This window comes from Ictidomys tridecemlineatus, chromosome 8 (genome assembly GCF_052094955.1).
Source record: "Ictidomys tridecemlineatus isolate mIctTri1 chromosome 8, mIctTri1.hap1, whole genome shotgun sequence".
Classification (NCBI taxonomy): domain Eukaryota; kingdom Metazoa; phylum Chordata; class Mammalia; order Rodentia; family Sciuridae; genus Ictidomys; species Ictidomys tridecemlineatus.
This window is the reverse complement of record NC_135484.1, coordinates 50,166,876-50,187,893: the sequence shown is the minus strand read 5'-3', so window position 1 is coordinate 50,187,893 and position 21,018 is coordinate 50,166,876. Positions and strand designations below refer to the sequence as shown.

General features: G+C 35.0%; 2 protein-coding genes across 14 annotated transcripts in view; one reads left to right on the top strand and one right to left on the bottom strand.

The window, feature by feature from the left end:
• Fam229b (family with sequence similarity 229 member B) overlaps positions 1-21,018 on the top strand; it is a 54,270-nt gene that overhangs the window by 12,545 nt on the left and 20,707 nt on the right. For 10 of the 11 annotated variants that reach the window (XM_013363820.4, XM_078019446.1, XM_021734635.3 and 7 more), the window contains one exon: positions 2,171-2,396. In XM_013363820.4, coding sequence (XP_013219274.2) covers positions 2,171-2,288 — 118 coding nt within the window. In that variant the 3' untranslated portion in view covers positions 2,289-2,396. Of the gene's footprint in view, positions 1-2,170; positions 13,833-15,520; positions 18,005-21,018 lie in introns of those variants that run through there. The other variant, XR_013424960.1, reaches the window with a different exon arrangement.
• Lama4 (laminin subunit alpha 4) overlaps positions 7,270-21,018 on the bottom strand; it is a 134,898-nt gene continuing 121,149 nt past the window's right edge. For all 3 annotated transcript variants that reach the window (XM_021734629.3, XM_078019440.1, XM_078019441.1), the window contains 8 exons: positions 19,250-19,437; positions 17,812-18,001; positions 16,747-16,902; positions 15,777-15,936; positions 13,275-13,405; positions 12,037-12,130; positions 11,437-11,556; positions 7,270-7,737 (listed from right to left, as the gene is read on the bottom strand). In XM_021734629.3, coding sequence (XP_021590304.1) covers positions 7,592-7,737; positions 11,437-11,556; positions 12,037-12,130; positions 13,275-13,405; positions 15,777-15,936; positions 16,747-16,902; positions 17,812-18,001; positions 19,250-19,437 — 1,185 coding nt within the window. In that variant the 3' untranslated portion in view covers positions 7,270-7,591. The remainder of the gene's footprint in view (positions 7,738-11,436; positions 11,557-12,036; positions 12,131-13,274; positions 13,406-15,776; positions 15,937-16,746; positions 16,903-17,811; positions 18,002-19,249; positions 19,438-21,018) is intronic.

Here is a 21,018-nt window from a genome sequence, read left to right as displayed (position 1 = left end):
CTAAAAAATAACAAAATCATGGCATTTGCAGGGAAATGGATGGCATTAGAACAGATTATGCTAAGTTAGCCAGTCCCTGAAAAACAAATGCCAAATGTCTTCTTTGATATAAGGGGGGCGACTCAAAACAGAGCAGGGAGGAAGAGCATGAGAAGAAGATTACCATTAAACAGGGACGAGAGATGGGAGGGAATGGGAGAGAGAAGGGGAATTGCATGGAAGATGAAAGGAGACCCTCATTGTTATACAAAATTACATATAAGATGGTGTGAGGGGGGAGGAAAAAAAGAGAAATGTGTTACAGTAGATGGGATAGGAGAGGTGATGGGAGGGGAGAGGAGGGAAGCGGGGAGATAGGAAGGGGATAGGAAGGGCAGCAGAAAACAACAGACACTAGTATGACAGTATTATAACCAATATGATCCTGCAATCTGTACACGTGGGAAAATAAGAATTCATACCCCATTTGAATCAAATGTATGATATATGATATGTCAAGATCATTGTAATGTTTTGAGCAACTAATTAAAACAAAGATCATCTTCAGAAAAAGAGACTCTATGAAAAAAATCATTTTTGCAAAGTTGCAAAAAAACCCCTACAAATAAATTGGATTTGTTACACTCTTTTGCTGTTTTCTGTAGCAAAACAGTAAATACTATATTGTTAGGTTTCTCATGGTTTAGGGATTTGGGGGTCACAAATTTAATATTAATAAGGTAGTTATCAAGGATGTAATTGGCTACTTTGAAAGTTTTGAGCTTTTCTTTAGAAGTGTTCAAGGCTGAGTATTTGGTGGGAATGTAGGAAAGGAAATTCAGACACTACATGCATTTTTTAAAGTGACATTTAAGACCTATTTTAAACCTGAGATTCCATCAACATTTGATTATATGTGGAATATTTTGTTCAATTTTTTAAAATAAATATTCTAGATTTGAAATCATCCAACTAAAATGATTCTTTTTTTACACATATAAAACTACAATTTAATGGGCTTCAACTAATGTCTATACTCATGAAACCATTTCCATCAAGACAACAATTTCCATCACTTCCAAAAGTTCCCTCATACCCCTTAATAATCCATCTTCCCTGAACCCTCATGTCCATTGGTCTACCTTTGCCACTACATATTCCTTTGCATTTTCTAGAATTTATAGGAAGGGAATCTACACTATGCATTCTTTTTTTTTTTGAGGAGTACAAAAGATTTTGAAATTCATCCATTCAATCAATATTTTGCTCTGTTAATTGCTGAGTAGGATTCCATTGCATAGATGTAGCACAATTTGTTATCTATTTACTTGTTGATAGACATTTAGAACAAATTAAAAAAACATACAGGCAAGTCACTGACTGGGAAAAAATATTCAGACAATGGACTTGTACTCTAAATGTATGGAGAACTCTTACATGTCAATAATATGAAGACAAACAATATATTTTATATAACGGGAAAAAATTGAACAGATATTTCAAAAAAGAAGATCTATGAGGGGCCAAAACACACATAAAAATGTTCTATATCATCACTCATCAGAGAATTATAAATGGAAACTATGATGAGATCTCAGTCCATATTCACCCGAAAGGTTCAAATTAAAAAGACTGACCATACCAAGTGTTGACAAGGATGCAGAGCAACTGGTAATCTTGTACACTTCTGGAGAAAATATCAAATGATATAAAAGTTTGGAAAAACAGTTTGGCAGCTTCCTTAAAAGCTAAACATAAACCTACCATATGACTCAGCCATTCTACACCTAAATAAATGAAAACATATGCCCACACAAAGGCTAGTGTATGAATGATCTGATTCTTAAGTTTTTTTATGAATGAATTGCCATGGTATTAACACTTAGGTTTATAACAGTGTACTTTAATTTGCTATTTAGCAATTCCTGCATACCCTTCAAAATAAAAATTTGGAGGGTTATTTTGATATTTGTGAACTTTCAGTAATTAAATATTTGGCAACAGCCACAATTTCTTTGCTACATAAGCCTAGAATGTTTGGCTCATTAATGCCTCTGTGTTATACTTATTTTGTACCATTCAAAGATTTCAAAGTGATTTAAAACAGTTGAATATATACTCAAACTTTGGTACTCTAAAAATTTTCCTGTTTAGTATCTAATTATTACATGTTATTTGCTCTTTTATTCAGGCAACTCCGAAGATGCCCTGGAAGTCATTGCCTGACAATAACTGATGTTCCCATCACTGTCTATGCAACAATGCGAAAGCCACCTGCACAAAGCAGCAAGGAAATGCATCCTAAATAGCATCATTAAGTCTGTTGTTGAGGGTTGACTAGGTCAAGGGTAATGGGCCAAGATCATCTTATGATCTGGTAAACAAATAAAAGTGGTGGCACCGTTGGATGATGACAATAGTTGAACTATTTTATTTTAGTAAAAAGGAGAAATGTAACCAGTAAAAAACACATAGTGATAAGTTATCAGTTATGTGTAACAGACAAGGCAGAATAATATTTCACAGAAGTGCCTTAGAGATCATCTTGGATGATTAATATTAATAATTCAAGATGAAACTTAATCTACCATGGTTATCAGTCAGATGGAGCCTATTTTATTTGTTTTTTTAAAATTATTTCAATCTCTGTTACAAATTTCTCTGATGAATTTCTTAATTGTTTCAAATACTTGAAGTCCCTGATAGATGTAAGGCATCTATTTTGAATTCTCTGTCAGGTAGTAATTCCATTTCCATATCTTCACGATCAGTCACTGGTACCTTATTTTGTCCATTTGACGCCATCATGTTTTCTTGGTTGATCCTGACTCTTTTGGCCATGAGTTGATATCTGCATACTGACATAGGTACCTAATACAGTATTCACAGTTTGGGTGTATTTGGGAGTTTCCATAAATTTGTCCAGAGATTCAGGGCAAGTTGACTAATCAGTCAACCTAATCAGGTCACTGAGCCTATGACAACTTCTGTCATTGCCGTCTTAGGGAGCACCCTATACTGAGGACCACTGCCCACAGGATCCTTTGGCTGCCATGGCCAATGTACTACTTGGTCAAACTCAAAGCCTGTGGCTGCTAGGCCAGCACAATGTCAGGCAGATGGCCAGCTCACTGCTGAGGTTTATTCAGGGCCCAAGGCTACCATAGTTTTCTGGTGGTGACATAGGCCAGAACTTGAGCTCATCCTCCTGGAGTTGTGGTTTCCTATCTTGAGTTGAAGTAGGTCTAGGGGCTCTGTCTCTGAATATTGGTGTTGAGTCAAGAGGTTCTGCTTGGTGCTAGGTTTTACTGTGGTGGCCTAGTGCTGGATTACAAGGCAAATTCCTAAGCTTACTTCCCTCTCCTTCCTCCAAGTAGATGGGGATTTTCTCCATGCTGTTCTGCCAGCAGTTAGGAGGGTAATGTGAAAATTGTCTTTTCTATTCTCTTCAATGCATAATTTTCTTACTATTTGTGAAATCAGGGTCTCTCATCTGGTTTCCTTAGGTATTAATGAAGTTTTTTTTAATGTGCATAGTTGTTAAAATTTATTTTTTTGTGAGGGATGATCCTAATCTATCATCTTGCTTCTTCTCATGTAGGGCCTATTTTAAATACTTAATGTGTTTTAAGTTAACTTCCTTTGTTTATATTTAGGTTAATACTTAGCTAAGTCCCTTCATCTGAATACCCTAGCTCATTTATGGCTTGATAATCTTTGATAATGCTCTGCCAAAAATTATATTGGGTAAGCAATGGAGCCTGGGCGTTGTGCTTTTTGGAAGAATATCCAAGATCAAAAAAGTTCCTAGTCCATGGTTAATCTGCAAAGTATTTTAACTGCTTTCATTTGGGAGCTCAGATTATTGGTTAAATTTATTAATAAGGTCAAGGCTATGGTTTTAACCCTTATCTTTTCCAGGAAAAATGACCCATTATCACATTATTCCCCAAGTCCCAACCAGTCATCTTAAAATTGTCTATCAGTATTGAAAAAGTTCAGATGGATCTTTTTACTTTATTAGTAAAAGGATAAGGATAACCTTTGAGGTCTAGGCCAGCTCTATATGTTTTATTTTTCTTCTTGCAGTAGTACCCAGGACTCAGCCTGCTTTCCTTTCCTCTTCATGGCTGTCACCATCCATCCAATAAAATTGTCTTCTCCAAAGGACTGATTTAGGGTCAGTTAAAATTCTCTCAGTTTCTTACTGTCCCTGAAGAGATACATAGGTCTTTTTTAAAAATGAAAAATCTATTAGCTTATAATTATATGTACATAGATGCATATGTACTATATTAGTTAAAAAAGAAAAAAAAACTGCCATGAAGTTATAAAATGATAAACTCTCATAACTTACACTATCAGCTGGGAAATATTCAAGTTACAACCAACCAAAGAGAAAAGTCCTTGTTGAACATGTGGGATAATGAGTAGAGATTCAAAAAAGTCATGTCTCTATAGGAAGACTAAATGAGCTCTAGCCTAAAAACTAGTGTACCAACTTTAACAAAGCTTAAAAATAAGACTTCAGACAATCAAGATGATGCCTAAGTAACATAATTGTATGCCAGATAAAAAGTGTAACGCTCCTGAAAGAAAGAAAAGAAAACCCAGACAGGAAATTGCCCAAGACTGGGAAAAAGAATAACAGGAAAGGAGTAGTGATAAAAAATACAATTCATACAAGGTTGGAAATAATTTGTGTTTCAACTAGCATGATGAAAAGTTCTTTTATTAAATGGATTCTGAGTCTTTAGCAAGTATAATCAGAGTGGGGTTGGGAGTGGACTTGGGGGATGATTGGGAAAGCTGCTCTGAACCTGCCCTAACAATGCTCAGATCAGGACTTGAAGAGACAACACTGATTCCAATTACTTTAACTGTATTCAAGTGTGGGAAAACTCAAAATTTAAAGAACTACAATGAAAATCTAGCACCAAAAATGTAAAATCCACAATGATCAGCATCTAATAAAAAATTAATGGGCAAGCAAAAATGGAAAGAAATATAATCCATAGTCACGAGAAGCTTCATTCAGTAGAAAAATAGAATGATAAATGATAGCTTTAATATACAAACTACCATAAATATACTCATATGTTTGAGTAGATGTGAAGTCATTGTAATGATGAAGAGAGAAAAGGAAGGTTTTTTAAAAGACCTAAGTAGAACTAGAAAATGAAAATATCTGAAATAAAAAATACACACTGAATAGAATTAAAACATTAGATAATGGGAAATAAAATACTAATGAACTTAAAGACATAGCTGTTCAAGTTATCCAAAAATGGAATATGAAGAAAAAGGAATGAATAAAAAGCATAAATTTTTGTTTCACATGACTTCTTGTGTTTTATCATCAAGCACTCTTAACATGTATATAAAAAAGTTTCCTTGGAGGAGGTAGGAGGAAGATAGACAAATATTTGAAAAAATAATATGCAAGTTTTCAAAATATGATGAAAAGAATAAACTAAGAGATCCAAGCAGTGTAACCAACCCCTTTCTAGGAGAAGAAACATGGAAAAAATAAAACAGTGATACACCATAATTAAAAAGAGAATCTTATAATTGATTAGTAAATGACCAGAGGAACAAAAATAATGAGAGCACACTTTACATCAGAAAACACATATTCAAGATGACGATATGTTTGCAGTATCTTTCAAGAATGAAAATAGACAAGACTTTTAGCTAAATGAATGCTGAGAGAATTCATCCCTAATAGATCTCTACTAAAAGATTCAAAAAAGTTTTTCAGACAGAAAATGGTGATAGAAATTTAGATCTATAGATATAGCACAAGAAATGGAAAATATATAAACTTATAAACCATTTCCTCATTTAAAAACAGGTGATTAAAGGAAATTAGTAGGAAGGATAACATAAAAATAATGTATGGTGATAATAGCAACAAGATGGGAAGAAAACTGGAAGTTTACATTTAAAAATATCTTAGTGTATGAAATGGGCGTAACTGGGAAGTCACAGGATGATTCTCTTCTTGTCCAGGGAGTTTTGGCCATGAAAGGAAGAGGGGGGAACACAGGCCCAAATATTCTTCAAGCCAAGGGTATCCAAGGGCCTCTTCATTTTGAAGGGACACTGAACTGACAGAAGCTACAAATGATTGGTCAAAATGACTATGAGCATTTAACCTATATTTTTACTGTGTGAAGTATTGATATGTTAGCTTAACTAAAAGGAAATAAAAGCTTCTTTCACCTTAGAAGGGAAACATTCTTCCTTCCTCTTGCAGGGAAGTAAGGGGGGCAGTCATACAGCTGCTGGAGGCAGGCAGCCTTGTTTTGAACCCTGGATCCTAGGTCTAGCTGAATGTCAGTGGACTGGTGACCTGAGCTGCAAATGTTGTCTCATATAGGATTAACATGATGAACATCGGAAACAAGTTTAGTTTAGCTTATCATGGTAGCTGACAGTAGTCCTCTATGAGCAGATGTAGTTATTTTCATCAATATTGTCAGTTATCTTTATATATCTGAGATTAAAAATTAGTGGGGGAATATAAATAGGTGTGTGTGTGTGTGTGTGTGTGTGTGTTCCTTTCAAGCTAAGAGATTTTTTTACTCCCTTTGGTAATTCCTAAAAATATTTATACCCATTTCCCTCAATAATTATTCCTTTTATGTATACTCTGTCTTACTGATTGTGGGGCCTGTCTTCTCTCATTTGGACTTTGGACTTTAGAGTTGTTTATCCTTTCACATATAATTTTTTTATCCCAATTTCTGTATTTTTAATATTCTAGCAGCTATTCAATTTGTTTTTCTTTTTCTAGGCTTTATTTACAAAGATGCTTAGGAAAAAGATTCTAAAATTTTAGAAATAAGATTGGTTGTGTTGCAGGCATGTAGAAGGAAAACTTTTAATAAAAGGACTTTTATGTTTTTGAGTTGAATTTTACAATTTTTGTTATCTCTGTTGTAATGAATGTCCTTGGTAATACCAACACAAAATAATAGTAATAATAATATAATATTTGAGCCTTCCTTCATGTAATTTTATTTTTCTTTTAAGGAATTATTAGTTTAATTATTTTTTTTCTTATTTAGAAATAATCATACTGCCATTTTGCAGCTATAAAACTAAAATAGTCTTAAGTTTATAGATCAAGTAAAAGGGAGAAAAGCAAATCTATCATCTAATTTTAGATTATACACAAATTATTAAATCTTTTTAAGATAAAAAGATAGCATGGGACAAAGATATTTTGGTATAGATTGAAAGCTATCTTTCCTGAAAGAAGAATGATGAATCCAAGAATGTAGCTTCACTTTAAAAATGTGTGCCAGTGTTTATTTAGAATCCCTTCTCTGTTTTATTAGACAGGAACAGTCATTTCACCAGCAGGAATTATGTGTGCTCTCAATACAAGTTTACTACCCATACAATTGTCGTCCTTTGTAGATATTTTGGATCCAAAGAAGGAATCCAAATGAGAAGAAGCCTCCATACCCTGATAATTCATTTAAGTCCCATTCAACTACGAGAGCTTCCACGGGAGGAGAAGTTGCTAGTCCTCCTGGCTGGCCCTATGTTTATTTCAGTGCTCTAAAGAACTCTGTATGCTGGGCAACTGTGCTTGGTTGTGTCAGGCTGCTGGACAAGAGTTGATGCTCACAGCTCCGCTGACCAAGGCTGCTTTACTGAAGCTCACTGGGCGCCCATCAATCACAAAGTGGCGGATGCAGCCTGTGAAGGGTTTTCCGGGGGCCAAGCGTGGTGTCAGTAGTGATTCTGAAAAGAGAAAGAAAGCAAAATTTGCAATGGAGGTATTCCAAGCCCAATTATAACTTCCTGGTAGAGGATAAAAATAATAATTGCTCATATCATCAAAATGATTTGTATGTTAAAAATGGAATATAGTTAGGATTGACTCTCAGGAACATCATCTGCTTCTGAAGTAATATGAACATTATGGTAATTTTATTGTTTTGCCTGGCTTTCCGTAATCAAATTTCTGTGTATATTGTAGCTATCTTCCAAGGTGAAAATTTACCATTTACACAAAGCTTCAGCTGTGAATTTTCATAATCTACCTATGCTTTTTAGAGTTAATTTCACCTGGGCTTCAATTATTTTCTCTGCTTTGTTGAGAAGGGGGAAAGACATTTTAGATTCCACACTACTTTGGGACATAATGTTAATTCATCTCATTACTCTTCATCTTCAAACTATTTTTTGCCAAGCTCATGAAATATAATGAGAAAATAATGAATTCAAGTAAACTAAAATTTAATTTTCCTGAGTTCAGGGCTTAAGAACTATAAATAGGGTAGTGATAACTAGCCTAGTCTTTGTGTGAGCACAGGTGCCCTGTGGTATGCCAGGTGGACTCTCTCTCCTTATCTTAATTAGACATAGAAGAAGCCTATGTTTATTAATTGTACAGACATGGTTAAACGTGTTGGGATGATAGCAATATAATATAAAGCAATTCAGAGAGCTTAGAAGTATCACAAAATTAAAATCTATTTAGTCAAAGCTTCTTAGGTACAAACAACTATGTGAGCAGTAACAGATAAAAGGTGAAAAACACTTAGAAATCAGTAACTTGGGAAAGAACATAAAATAGGTCAGCAAATTAAACATCAAGCAGCTGTAATAAATTTTCTAAGCAATGAAGAGTTATAATGTGCAGAAGTTGTGTACTGAAAATCACAGAAATAGCATTTCATACTTAGAATGATAATCATTGAGTTTTAGATTTGGAAGGGGCCTGGGAGATCAGTTCCCTGTATTTGCCTCAAGATTAGTATGAAAAAAAATATTCTTCAAGTCTGCTTTTTATATTTCATCAGAATAAAAATGAGTGAATAGGGAAGATTATAAGGAGTAGAAACATCTAATGCTTTGGCCCACATTGTAGACTATATTTAGAACATGGGTTTTGATTCTGCCCAAGTTTTCCACCCTTTGGTTCATGGAAGAAATCATGTGGAGAAAATAATTGATACAGCAATTATGGTTTGCATTAACATATCACACAATTAATTGTAAGTAGTGACATAAAGTTTCCTCAGGACCCTAAGTAATTGATTGATAAAGTCAATGCATGTTTTTAAGAGGGAACATTTTCAATTTCCTATGACTATATTATAAAGAAGAATTCATAAAAGAAAAGTGAATGGTTAGATCCATGTGTGGGCTCCATTAAAGTTTTTTCTAATTTTCACCTTTAATTTTTAAATTATCATACAATGAAGTTGACTCTTTTTGTATAGAAGTTTTATGAATTTTATTCATTATTTTTTTGGTGGTAGAAATAATGCGTCAGCAGAGTTCTGAGTGGTATGACTGACTGGGATTCCAAGAGAATTCAGGGTACATAGGGGTTTTATTAATGCCCTGGTTTCTGATGTGATTTCGATAGAATTAATATGGAATAGCTCAAAATGATATAATTAATTACATTCAACTTAAATTATAATTGCTTTTGTTCTATGCTTGCTGGCATGTTTCCTAGATAGAATTAAAAGCTGCAATGTGGCAGTGGGTTGGTGGTTAGAACACCCTACCCTGCTAGTTCCTGTGTGTTGGCTCATTAGCTAAAATTTGCTATTATGTTTTGGACAGGCTGAATTTGATGTTAGGTACATCTTGTCCACCTAGTCTGTAGAACTTATTGGAAGCAGTGTGTGATGGATGCTAGGATCAGATTGTAAAAACAAACCAACAAAAATCAAAGAGAAATATTTGTTTGAATGATGGGTAAGCACTTGGGGTACAGAGGGAAGAACAAACACTGTAACTTCCAGGATGAAAGCCTATGCTTGTTTTATCCACATCCTGGGGGCCTAGCACAGTGCTTATTAGACCCTCCATAAGGCTCTATGTTGAGTGAAATCATGGTCCTTGGCAGCAAGGGGTGTACTGCTTAGCTTTGACAGCATTTTCTGATAATGCTACAACACTGGTATGCATACACATCCTCAGGAGATGGGCATGTGTAAATAAAAGCCCAAGCTGAATCCTAAAGGGGTCAGTAAGGAATTAGGTTGGGGGGGGGGAGTGGGAGAAGCTGTTCTCTATAAAGGTACTAGAGGAAGAAAAAAAGAATATTTTTCAGAAACTGTAGCCCTGTGTACTTGTGTAAAAGCCTGGAGCTAAGAGAGCACCATTGAAAATTTAGGAAACTTCAAGTTCCAGAAGGTATGGGGAGATCCCAGAGGTAGGTGGAAGGTGGGGACAGATGATCAGGGACCTTGCTTGTTATTCTGAATTTGATCCTGTGGACCCTTAGGAACCTGTGAAGTATTTTAAACTACATTGTAATTTTTAGGAAGGAAGCAATACTCAGAAATATAAGGAAGGATGTGAGACATTTTTCACACTCTATCTGCATGAAGTGAAATAGAGACCTTTGCTGAATTCCTTTCAGAACCAAAGCCAGGAACTGGACAACAGAACTAGGGAATGGCAATGGGAGGTGGGTAGGGAAGTGAAAAAAAGGAAAGGTTGCTTTGTGAGGGTCTTAAGTATTTCTTTTGATCCCTGATTTGCTATCATTGTTAAAACTGACCTTTGAAATATTTGCATTACAAAGGAGAGGAGTACTTAATTACTACTATTTTGGGGACCCAAGTTGAGATGCTTTATTTGATCTATGCTTTTTCATTCTCTTGGCTGTCTTGATGTGGGTAAATCTAAGATAATCTAGTTAGGAGACTATTAAAATCTCCACCAAATTCCAGATGCAGAAATTATATATATATATTCTATTCCTCACAGCTTTTCTTTTCAAGGTAGTGAAATGTTTAAAAACAACAATCACATTCAACATAAGGATATGGTCCCTGCTCTAGAGGTTTAAAACGATTGTGTAGGGGGGAGTGGTATAAGTATCCTTTTATCACTGTCCTGTATTATATGCCATTCTTGGCAGAAGACAAGGTGATGGGAATGATGATGTTTATAGAATTGCAGCTGGGAACCTCTCCTAGGGAACAAGAACAACATAACTTATGGTCTGCAGCTGTTTTCACAATTTAGACTAATCTTGGATGGGGTGGGGTGGGGTACTTCACATTTTTTCCTTTTATAGAAGGGGAACAATTAATAGCAAAATTTTAATCCTCAAGGTTTTCAGATCTTAGAGCAGTATTAGAAAATGAGGGTTTTTTTTTGGTGTTAGGGATAAAATAGAATGGTTCAATGTGTGTTTGTGTATAGATAGGATATGTAAAAGGAGACAAAAAATAAGCAAATACATCAAGATGTGAGTAATATCTGTTGGCTATAACACCAGTTTTTATGTGCTTCTTGGATAAGAAATCACAATTTTCTGTTTGCTTTTCCTATTAGAGGACATAAAATCCTTTGAGTTATTAGGTGAATTATGAAAACACATGGCTTACTTCTAAATAACATAATGAAAATCGTAAGAACTTACTATTTTTTTGATTTGGAAACTTATTTGTTTTAAACAATGCTTACCTGGAACACCTCCAACAAACACAGGCTCCCTGTGATCAATTGGTTTTGGATTCAGGGGTCCAACCACATGGTTCACTTCAGAGTCAACATCCAGCTGAACCACATTTGAATCTCTAATAACTGAAATACAGTGAAATATTGGGCAAAGACTGGTCATAAATGGAACTAGAGTGATTAATTTTCACATGAAGAGAATAATTTATCACAACAATGACTTTTATTTATTCCAGAATAAAACCCTACACTTTCTCCTATATCAGTAAGATGTCAATATATTAAGTTTAACAATGTCTAACTGAGCAATCACTAACATTTTCCTTCAAAAGGGAAAATATTTAGGATACTCTTGTGCTACTTTTTTGCTTCATAAGTTACTCATTATGTAAACAACTCCACTATTTTGGCAGCATTTATATTTCAAATCACATGTGTATTCAATATACACATTTTAATATAATAATAACACTTCTCTTGGTCACGTTTAGATTATCATCCGTCGTCGTCATGCATATCACATAAATTCTGCCAGGCCATCATTTCTCAGGTGGGTGTGCAGGCTCATCTTTGTAAAGGAAACCCAGGACACCTATATTTTCTCACCTGTTATTCTGTGCCATCTGCCATCACAGAGACTCTGCTTAGGTGTCACTGAGGTAGAAAAGTCTCTGATGCCATTGTTGACTTTCACTATGACCTACAAAAGAGAGTTAACTTATATAATTTAGTTTAATTTCTCCTTGTCATTGTAAAACTGAATTTCTTGAAGCAATACTTTAACAAAAATCCACCCAAGGAAACAATACTCTTAACAAATATCCACATATGAGTAACTTTGCAATTTGAACACAAGGGGTCACTCTTTGGTAGGCAATAGAAATAGTTTAAACTGGGAGTGCTCCATGGAGAGACAGCAAACTAATCACAAGGGAGAAAAGATGGGAAGAGAGGAATGATAGGAAATGCAATTGAATAAATTCCTTTAATTTCTCAAGATAGAATGTGTTATACAAAGAAGTTCAAAATATTGTTGAAGATCATGGGCCTTGAAGCCAGACTGCCTGACTCCCATCTAACTTACTGTCTGCATCCATTTCCTCTTTGTAAAATAAGAATGATAATATTACCTACAGCCTAGAGATATTGGGAGGACTAAATGGGTAAATCCATATAAAGCATCTTGAATAATCCCTTACATGTAGTAAATACCATATCTGGAGAAATTCTATTTTTATACGGTTTAATAAAATATACTAGAATCCAAATAAAAATCAGTTACATTAAGTTTGAGAGGCATAATATAAATATATCTTTTCCTTAATATTTATTTGAATACCTTCATAAGTAGTATTTTAGTAGTGTTTTAAGTGGTATTTAAGGGTGAAAGTGGAGTTTAATTGTAACAATTAAAAATTTATAGTAACAGAATAATACATATGTCTAGATATATATGCATGTATCTTTGATGTATATTATCTGATAAACATTTATAGATATTCAGGAAGATAGATGTTTTTGTGTTGTTGATTTTGATAATTGGGGTTTTTTTTTTGCTTTAATTTGCTGAAAAAAAAATGACAATTCATTGGTTAAAACTCTGTGCTGTGATTGGTGATCTTCTTTTCCTGAAACCTTTGCCGTAATTTCCTGACATTGTTCTAATCAGATGAATCCCAACATATCAATGTGAATTCTAATGTTTCCTACATTTAAATTTCATGTTACAGCTTTCTGGTTTTTATTGATTGATAAGATAAAATAATTATGTGAAATAAATCTGTTTTTGATTAGAATGAAAGGTTAAATGAGACAGACTGTTAAATTTTTCAAAAAGATGTTACCTGCCCATTTTTCATGTGGACATTTAGGTACTCCCCATTGACACTGTGGCCATGGACAAGCGTTCCAGAGTTGCTTCTGGGACGAACTTCAAATGCAATTTCAAACTTCAATCCAATGTTGAAAGACTCATCTGTGGAGAGAAATACTATAAGCCTCAAGAACAGCAAAATAAAATTTGTAACTATGGCATGATTTTATAATTATATATTTTTGCATCTAGTTTCAAAAATTCATTGCATTTCTCAACAGGTAAGAAGAAAAGGCTATTTTCCAACACCACATAAAACTCAGGGGAGTAATATAAATAACACATCATTCTTGTGGGGCATGGAGGTGGGGCCAGCACACTAAAAATACTCTATGTGCTATGGAAGTTCAGGGGAAGAGAAATGAATTCCAACTAGCAGCACCATTTACTATTTCAGGAGTGAGAAGGAGGACAGGACAATCTGGGCAGAGGAGGGAGCTTGGACCCAGCTACAGAGGATGGAACATGTGGACAGCATAGTGAAGCCCAGGCTGGCTGGATAGTCCCTGTAAGGGCAGAAGCAGGCATGGTGAGTGGGGATCCACACCTGGAAGAGCTCCAATGCTCAAAGATGGAAGTTTGTTTTTATTTTGTGGTCACTTATCAAGGGAGATGACTTGACCAGATCTGTGTTTTGAAAGAATTCTTAAAGAACTAACTTGTGCCAGTACTGCAAAGCATTTCAGAGGAGAGAATGAGAGCAGCAAAAGTATTTAGGAGCTGTTATTATGATGAACCCAAACAATTTTTATTAAGAATAGCTGTGTTCACTCCAAGAGGCTCATTGAACACATGGGCATCTTAATAGTGTCTGCTTGATGTGTTTCTTTATAAATCACTTTAATAATGTTCCAGCTATTAATGTTCATGGAAAAGAACATAAATTGTGCATTTGGCTATGAATTTCAAGCTGTCTACACCTTTAGATTTCTCACTGAAATTCAGGGAAGGGCTAAGAAATGTGTACTTTAGTAGGAGTGAGCAGGTGGGACAGGGAAGGAAAGAAAACTTAGGAGCCAGACAAGGAGAGGAAAGATAAATGCTGGTTATTCTCTTGAACATTGTGGTAGTCTAAGAAAGCATACTTGCTGCATACTCTTTATTCAGGGGATGTACAGAGTACCTGAGTGCCTTGAAATAGGAGACATGTGCTTTTATATCTTCTTCTATCCTCATTCCCAGCATCTACTCTGGTATCTTCCTCACACTAAGTGATTGTTATATAGAATGTTTATGATTTTATTTATTGTGAAAACAATTATATTCCATCCTCTGGCAAGGCAACTTCCATACAGGGGGCACACAATAAAAACTGTTGAATGAATAAGCAAGAGAGTAATGACTGAGGAGAATAAAAACCCAGAAATAAGATATCCGAAGGATAGTGTCATCTACTAGTGTTGTGGGGCAGAGGGAGAAAGTGGAATTTTATTTAGTGGGAACAATGGTTCATGTTAAGAGGGAGTAGGGGAAGACTTTCAGGAGCAAGGTAACCAAGAGCCAATACAGTTCAGGTCATGGAATAGCACAGGAAATTCTAAAGATGTCAAGATGGCCAACTTTGAGAAGATTGCAGGACTGAAGAACCTGGGGAAGGTAGAGCAACAGGTAGGAATTGCATATTTGATTTAGCGTAGTGGAAGGGAACCATGGTGGTTCTTGGAAAAAGAGGTTATTTTTTTGGAGGAGTTTTGTCTTATTTTAGTTTTTAATTTTTTTGCCAGTGCTAGGAATTGAACCTTGTGTCTTGTGGTGCTAGGCAAGTGCTCTTTTACTCCGAGCCTGATGTTCCCTCTTAGCCACCTCCAGGAAAAAGCATTTCATGACTCATGTTTTCAAGTCCATTTTCTGTTGCTATAACAGAATACCTAAGATGGAATGATTTATAAAGAAAAAGGATTTATTTGACTCAGAGTTCTGGGGACTGGAAGGTTCCAGAACATAGTGGAAATGGAAAGGCAAGGGCAAGCATGCTTGTGTAGAAGGGATATGCGTACAAGAGGGTGAGAATGAGGGAGGGGAGGTGCTAGACGGTCTAACAAACCACTGGCCATAACCAATTCAGTCCCTGAAGGGTGAGAACTCACCCCATGAGAAAAGCATTAATCTTTTTTTTTTTTTTTTTTTGGTGGCGGGTGTGTACCGGGGATTAAACTCAAGGGTACTTGGCTACTGAGCCATATCCTCAGCCCTATTTTGTATTTTATTTAAATACAGGGTCTCACTGAGTAGCTTAGCACCTCAACATTGCTGAAGCTGGCTTTGAACTTGCCATTCTCCTGCCTCAGCCTCCTGAGCTGCTGGGATTACAGGTGTGCATCACTGTGCCTGGCTGAAAAGCATTAATCTTTCTTAACAACCTAACCATCTCTTAAAGGTCCCAACATCTCTCAACATTGTTCCATTGGAGATCAAGCATTAACATGAGTTTAAGTGAAGGTAAACCACATTCAAGTCACAGCATTCATGTTACCTAGAACAACATATCCTCCTTCTGTTGAAAAATAAGTTCCTGTTTCCATTGGACCTTCAAAACAAGGGGTCACACTAAATGTCTGAGAAGCAGATGTGATGGAGGCCCCATTGAGCTGGAGATTGCTAAGACAGCCACTGAAACTGTAGACTGAGTTAATCTGAAAGAAGAAGACATTTCTTAAAATCCATTTTCTCAGCACTCACAGATGCCCCATGAGAAACCAAGTAATTCCTTAATTATTTTAACTATCTGAACAATTAATAATTTTCTGGGGAGTTGCTTTTTAACTAGTTTTTTTGAGACTGGAATTTTGTATTTGATAACATCAGTTTATAGGAATTATGAAAAATTTTACATTTTACAAATTTATGTTAACTAAAGTTTAGTTCTTCAATGTAGTCCTTTTATTGCTAAGCAACTTTTTAGAGATGGAATATTTTTGATTTTTAAACTATAAAAATAATGCTTATTTTCTCACTTCTTTTCTGGGTACCCATATTCCTTACACATTTACAAATTCCATATGTGAATGTGTGTTAAGAAATAAAATTATAGTTTACATAATGTCCTGAAACATTTAATATAATAACATTTAATATAATATAATGGAATATTACAATAATGGAATGACTTGCTTTCTGGTTTTGGTATCTCTTTATATTAAAAATATAGGTACTTGCTAAACAAATAAGATTCTCCATAAGATGTGATTTTCATGATAATTTGTACCTCTGGAACTTTTCATCTCACCTCTATTTTAAAATCAAGAGGTCACTCCTGACTTTGTATTGTCCTGAGGCGGACAGACTGCCTGTGGGACAATACTCACTTTGAAGTTCCAACTTCAGCAAAACTACAATTTTAGGAAAAAATTATGCTAGTTTCCTTGTGTGTAAAATGGGGGCCTGGATGAAGTGACCTTCCAGTCCTAAAGGTCAATGGCTTGGCTTAGCTCCATATAGCTTACCTGGACGTTCTTTACAGCCCTTCCAGGAGCCACTCCTCCCAAATAAATGGGACCTTTGATTTTCCAGGCAGCTCCAGAAGGAGGAAGACTTTCTTCTAGGACTCGGAGACCATCAATGATTAGTCGACCACTGCTCTTTTCCCGAATAAATATCACCTGGATAGAGAGAAAGAAAATAGCATATCTTAGGTAAATCCTAAGATGGAGGAAAAGGCTGTTCTATATCTGCTCCCAACTCTGAAGTTGAAACACCATGGGAAATATGCAGAAAGTTCATAAAAAGGTGGTCATTTCTCTGAAGGTCAGGAGTTTTATCTTTTCCTCTGTTTAGTAGACTTCTGGCTATCTAGTTTTTGGAATGTCAGAAACTTCATCCTTTATTTTATTCTGTTTTGTTTTACATCATATGTCTTTATTGTGGATTGTCTCCAGTCCTTGCTTTATATATATATGGGTGTATTTTCCTGGCTCACCTTGGCTTCAGCACTTCATGTGTTAGAGGAAGTTATCTGTATATTTTCTGAGCCCTAGATAGAATGATTTAAAGCTACAGGCTTAATTTCTCAAAATTGATTATATTTAGCAAAGATCTATGTGAAGCTCTTTCCAGTTAACCAGCTCACATGGTCTCTCCTTCTCTAAAAGTGATTGTAACTAAATGTAATGCATCTTGTTCCCCCTCTGTGGCTTGACTTACAGATTTACTCTCTTGATATCTTCCACAGCTATAAAAGCCTATTAAAGACATTCAATAATAATTGTTGAAATTAGAAACCTCTAGGCAGTGGGAAAAACTCAAGTAAAAAATTATTAGAAACCAAACTTCCATTTATATTGGCTACTGAATCTTTGGTTAAAATAATTATACTCATCCTTTGCCTGTCTTTAAAAAGTACATTTAAGAATTTTATAAGGAATTAATACATTTTTGAAATTGAACTCTGAGTGTAAAGCAGCAGAATTTTAAAAAGGTTATTTCTAGAGACCAATGGTGGAGTATCAGAGTCAATCTTTCAGATAGTGGTGTATATTTGCCATTAATGCTATTCTCTGCCTTCAACTTACATCATGCCATAATCCATCGTTGTATTTCTCCTGGCTTCTAATCTTCAGTTTCTTGTGGCCAACATTAAACATGAAAACCAAGCGACCATGGGCCAAGAATAGAGTCATGAAGTCATTCTCTTCTTGATTGGAGACATAGAAAATCATACCGTGGGAAGAACGAGTTTTCAGACTTATGGAAAACTGAGATCTGGTAAGTGAAAAGAAAAAGCTTACCATTTGTAAAATGAGACTATGGATAATCTTTCACTTCTAAAAGTAATGTAGCATAAGGAAGAATAAATAAGCAGCCATTCTATCTAGCCCAAGCAGCATTACTGCTGTTAGTTTTACTAATGAATATGGGTAAGTGTGGTTAGTTCAAAAATGTAAATTCTTCCTACTCCATTATATAGTAGTGATACATTTCCACATATGGAAATGTTGTCTTAGTTAAGGATCTTATTGTGTCTTTCTCTGACAATATGGTTACAACTTAGTAAAAATTCTATGTTAAAGAAGGTTATCTGTATGGAAAAATACTAGTGATTATCAATATACATGTAGAAATTTTTATAGAAATAATATTATTTGTGTACAATCCAAATTACATATTGAAAATTTTCCAAGTAAAAATGAATCAGTGTATATCATGCTTAAAAGCAGCCAACCCATTGTGTAGAAATGTGTATATAAAGAAAATTTTCTAGAAGTTTAGTTCCAAGTTTGTATAAGATATATTTATCAGTTGTTCTTTTACAAATAAAATAAACTTTATAACTTTATTTATAACTTCTAGTTTCATTAACTCTAAATTCTTCCTGAAGAATACAAAATACTGATTCTTTCTATTAGGTAAGTAGCAAATTAGAAGGATTTAGAGTTTTATTATTAGATGCATTCCCTGGTATAACTGATAGAAGTAGATGACATAAGAATATTTGTGTACTAAAGCTATAAAAATTGTTTTTCAATAATAGTAAATAGTTGGAGGCTTTTGGAACGCTGTGAAGAAGTGATGGGTTTGAGACAGCTGGAGGGCCATGGACATATACATGTATTTGTATTTTCAGTGTCTTTCCCAATTAACCTAGAAATTCAGGTGCATTCCCATTTACAATCTGAAGGCAATTTGTGTGGAGTAGTGAGGATGATACCAAGGTTAAATTATGAGTCATCTGAAACTTGCCCCCTTTTCCTGTCCTTGATTGTCATTTCTTTTTGATCAAACATTGCAAACTCCTGGGAGAATGCTGTTTATGTATCTTTTATTTGGGGAAAATAGTCACAGAGAACATAATTTCTTGGAAAGCATGAATTATACTATTTAGAACACCCGTTGATGATAATCAGATTAAAGTGACTCAGAAAGGAAAGATCATAGGAAAAAAGTTGATATGTGGGCAAACAAAGATGGAGTGTGAGATTAAGTTTCTGGAAGCATAGAATGTTACTTTACTTTTCACCAAAATCTCCTTTTAAATGTTCAAACTCTTGGCGGCTGTTGGCTGTCCCTCCATATTGATAGGCATGCTCTATTGCTTTAGGGCGATTGGAAAGGTGACAAAGAGAGTCTCTGGGAACATTCTGCTCTATGAACTTCAGGCCAGCAGGATCCCATGAAGGTGCATCCTTACTTTTCTCTCCCTATAAAAGTAGAGAATAAACCAAATTAAGGTATAAAAGTGATACACTAGCAGCAAAAAATAAGTTGTGATGTCCTCACCATTAATATCAATAATCAAATAATAAAGTAGGCATTTTTTATGCATTTTTCATTCATGAAATAGAAGGCACCTCTCTCTTCTCTCCCCCTACACCATATGTAAATGGTGGCAGTAGCTGCAGCAGTAACAACAAAAACATACCATGTTAACGAACCCACATGAGTTTGTGACAGTAAAGCAGAGATAAATTGAAGCTATAGAGATAACTATAATTTAAATTAAGTGCACATCCCAAGTAATAGTGAAAATGGAAAAATGGCAATAAAATAACGTTGAGAAAATCAACTAAAACCCTCATGTAGGCAACAATATCACCTTAACACACATTATTATTATTTATACATGCTATGTAAAAAGTTAAGATACTTAGCAACATCTTTAAAATATCTAAGAATAGTTTTGGTGATAGGATATGTGGCAAAATCTGTGACAGAATAAATACAGAACAACCTAAACATTATATTGTGCTTTTCAAATTGTACTTTTGATGTTAAAATTTAAAGTTTTAAAACTATAGGCCAATATTTAATGATTAGTCTTAATTTCTGAAGCAAAATAAAAGTAAATGTAAATAAACTCAATCATTTAATAATTTATTCACTTATTCAAGCAACCATCTATTAACAGTGGTTAAAGTGGAGAGGAAAGAACCATTGTTTTGGCATGTCTTCCATGGGTGGTACGCAGTGGGAAACAGAAAAGTGAGAAATGATCCGTGTTTTTTCAAGAACTGAAAATCAATTTGGAGAAAGATGGATAATTAGCAATTAGAAAACAAGTTGGTGCCAGATATAAAGGATATTAGGTGCTAGGAGTTGAGTTTTGTTTTTTAGGTGATAAGGAGGCATACAGGTTTTAAAAGCAGGGAATGGCCAGATGTGACCCACTCAGGAAGATGGCTTGCAGCAAAGGCTGGCCTGATAGGAGAGGGAATGTTTGTCATGGGGAGGACTGGAGAACACAGCAAGAAACAGGAGGAGAGACAGGGTTAGATGAGAAAAGAAAATTTTATTTTATTTTTTTTTCAGTAAACTTTTTTTTTATTGGTTGTTCACAACATTACAAAGCTCTTGACATATCATATTTCATACATTAGATTGAAGTGGGTTATGAACTCCCAATTTTACCCCAAATGCAGAATGCAGAATCACGTCGGTTACACATCCACAAGAGAAAAGACAATTTTATGCACATCCCCCCATCCTTAATTCCCATTGAAATGTTTGAAGAACTATTCACATAAAAATAAATCCACAGCTGTTCTGGAAATCTCAGAGGGTTTTTACCAGCAGAACAAAGTAATGTGAAATTTCTGGAATCTGTAATGCAGATTGGAACAGAGTGATAATGAAATGCCTAATCTCATATGAGAAAAAGTTAAAACCTCCAAAAAATTCAGTGCTCCAGCCAAATCCCAGAATTATTCTCAAAATTTTGGTATGGTGGCAGGTTAGTTAAAGGGCAGATAGCTGTACCAGTGACTTTACCCTGGAACAATAGT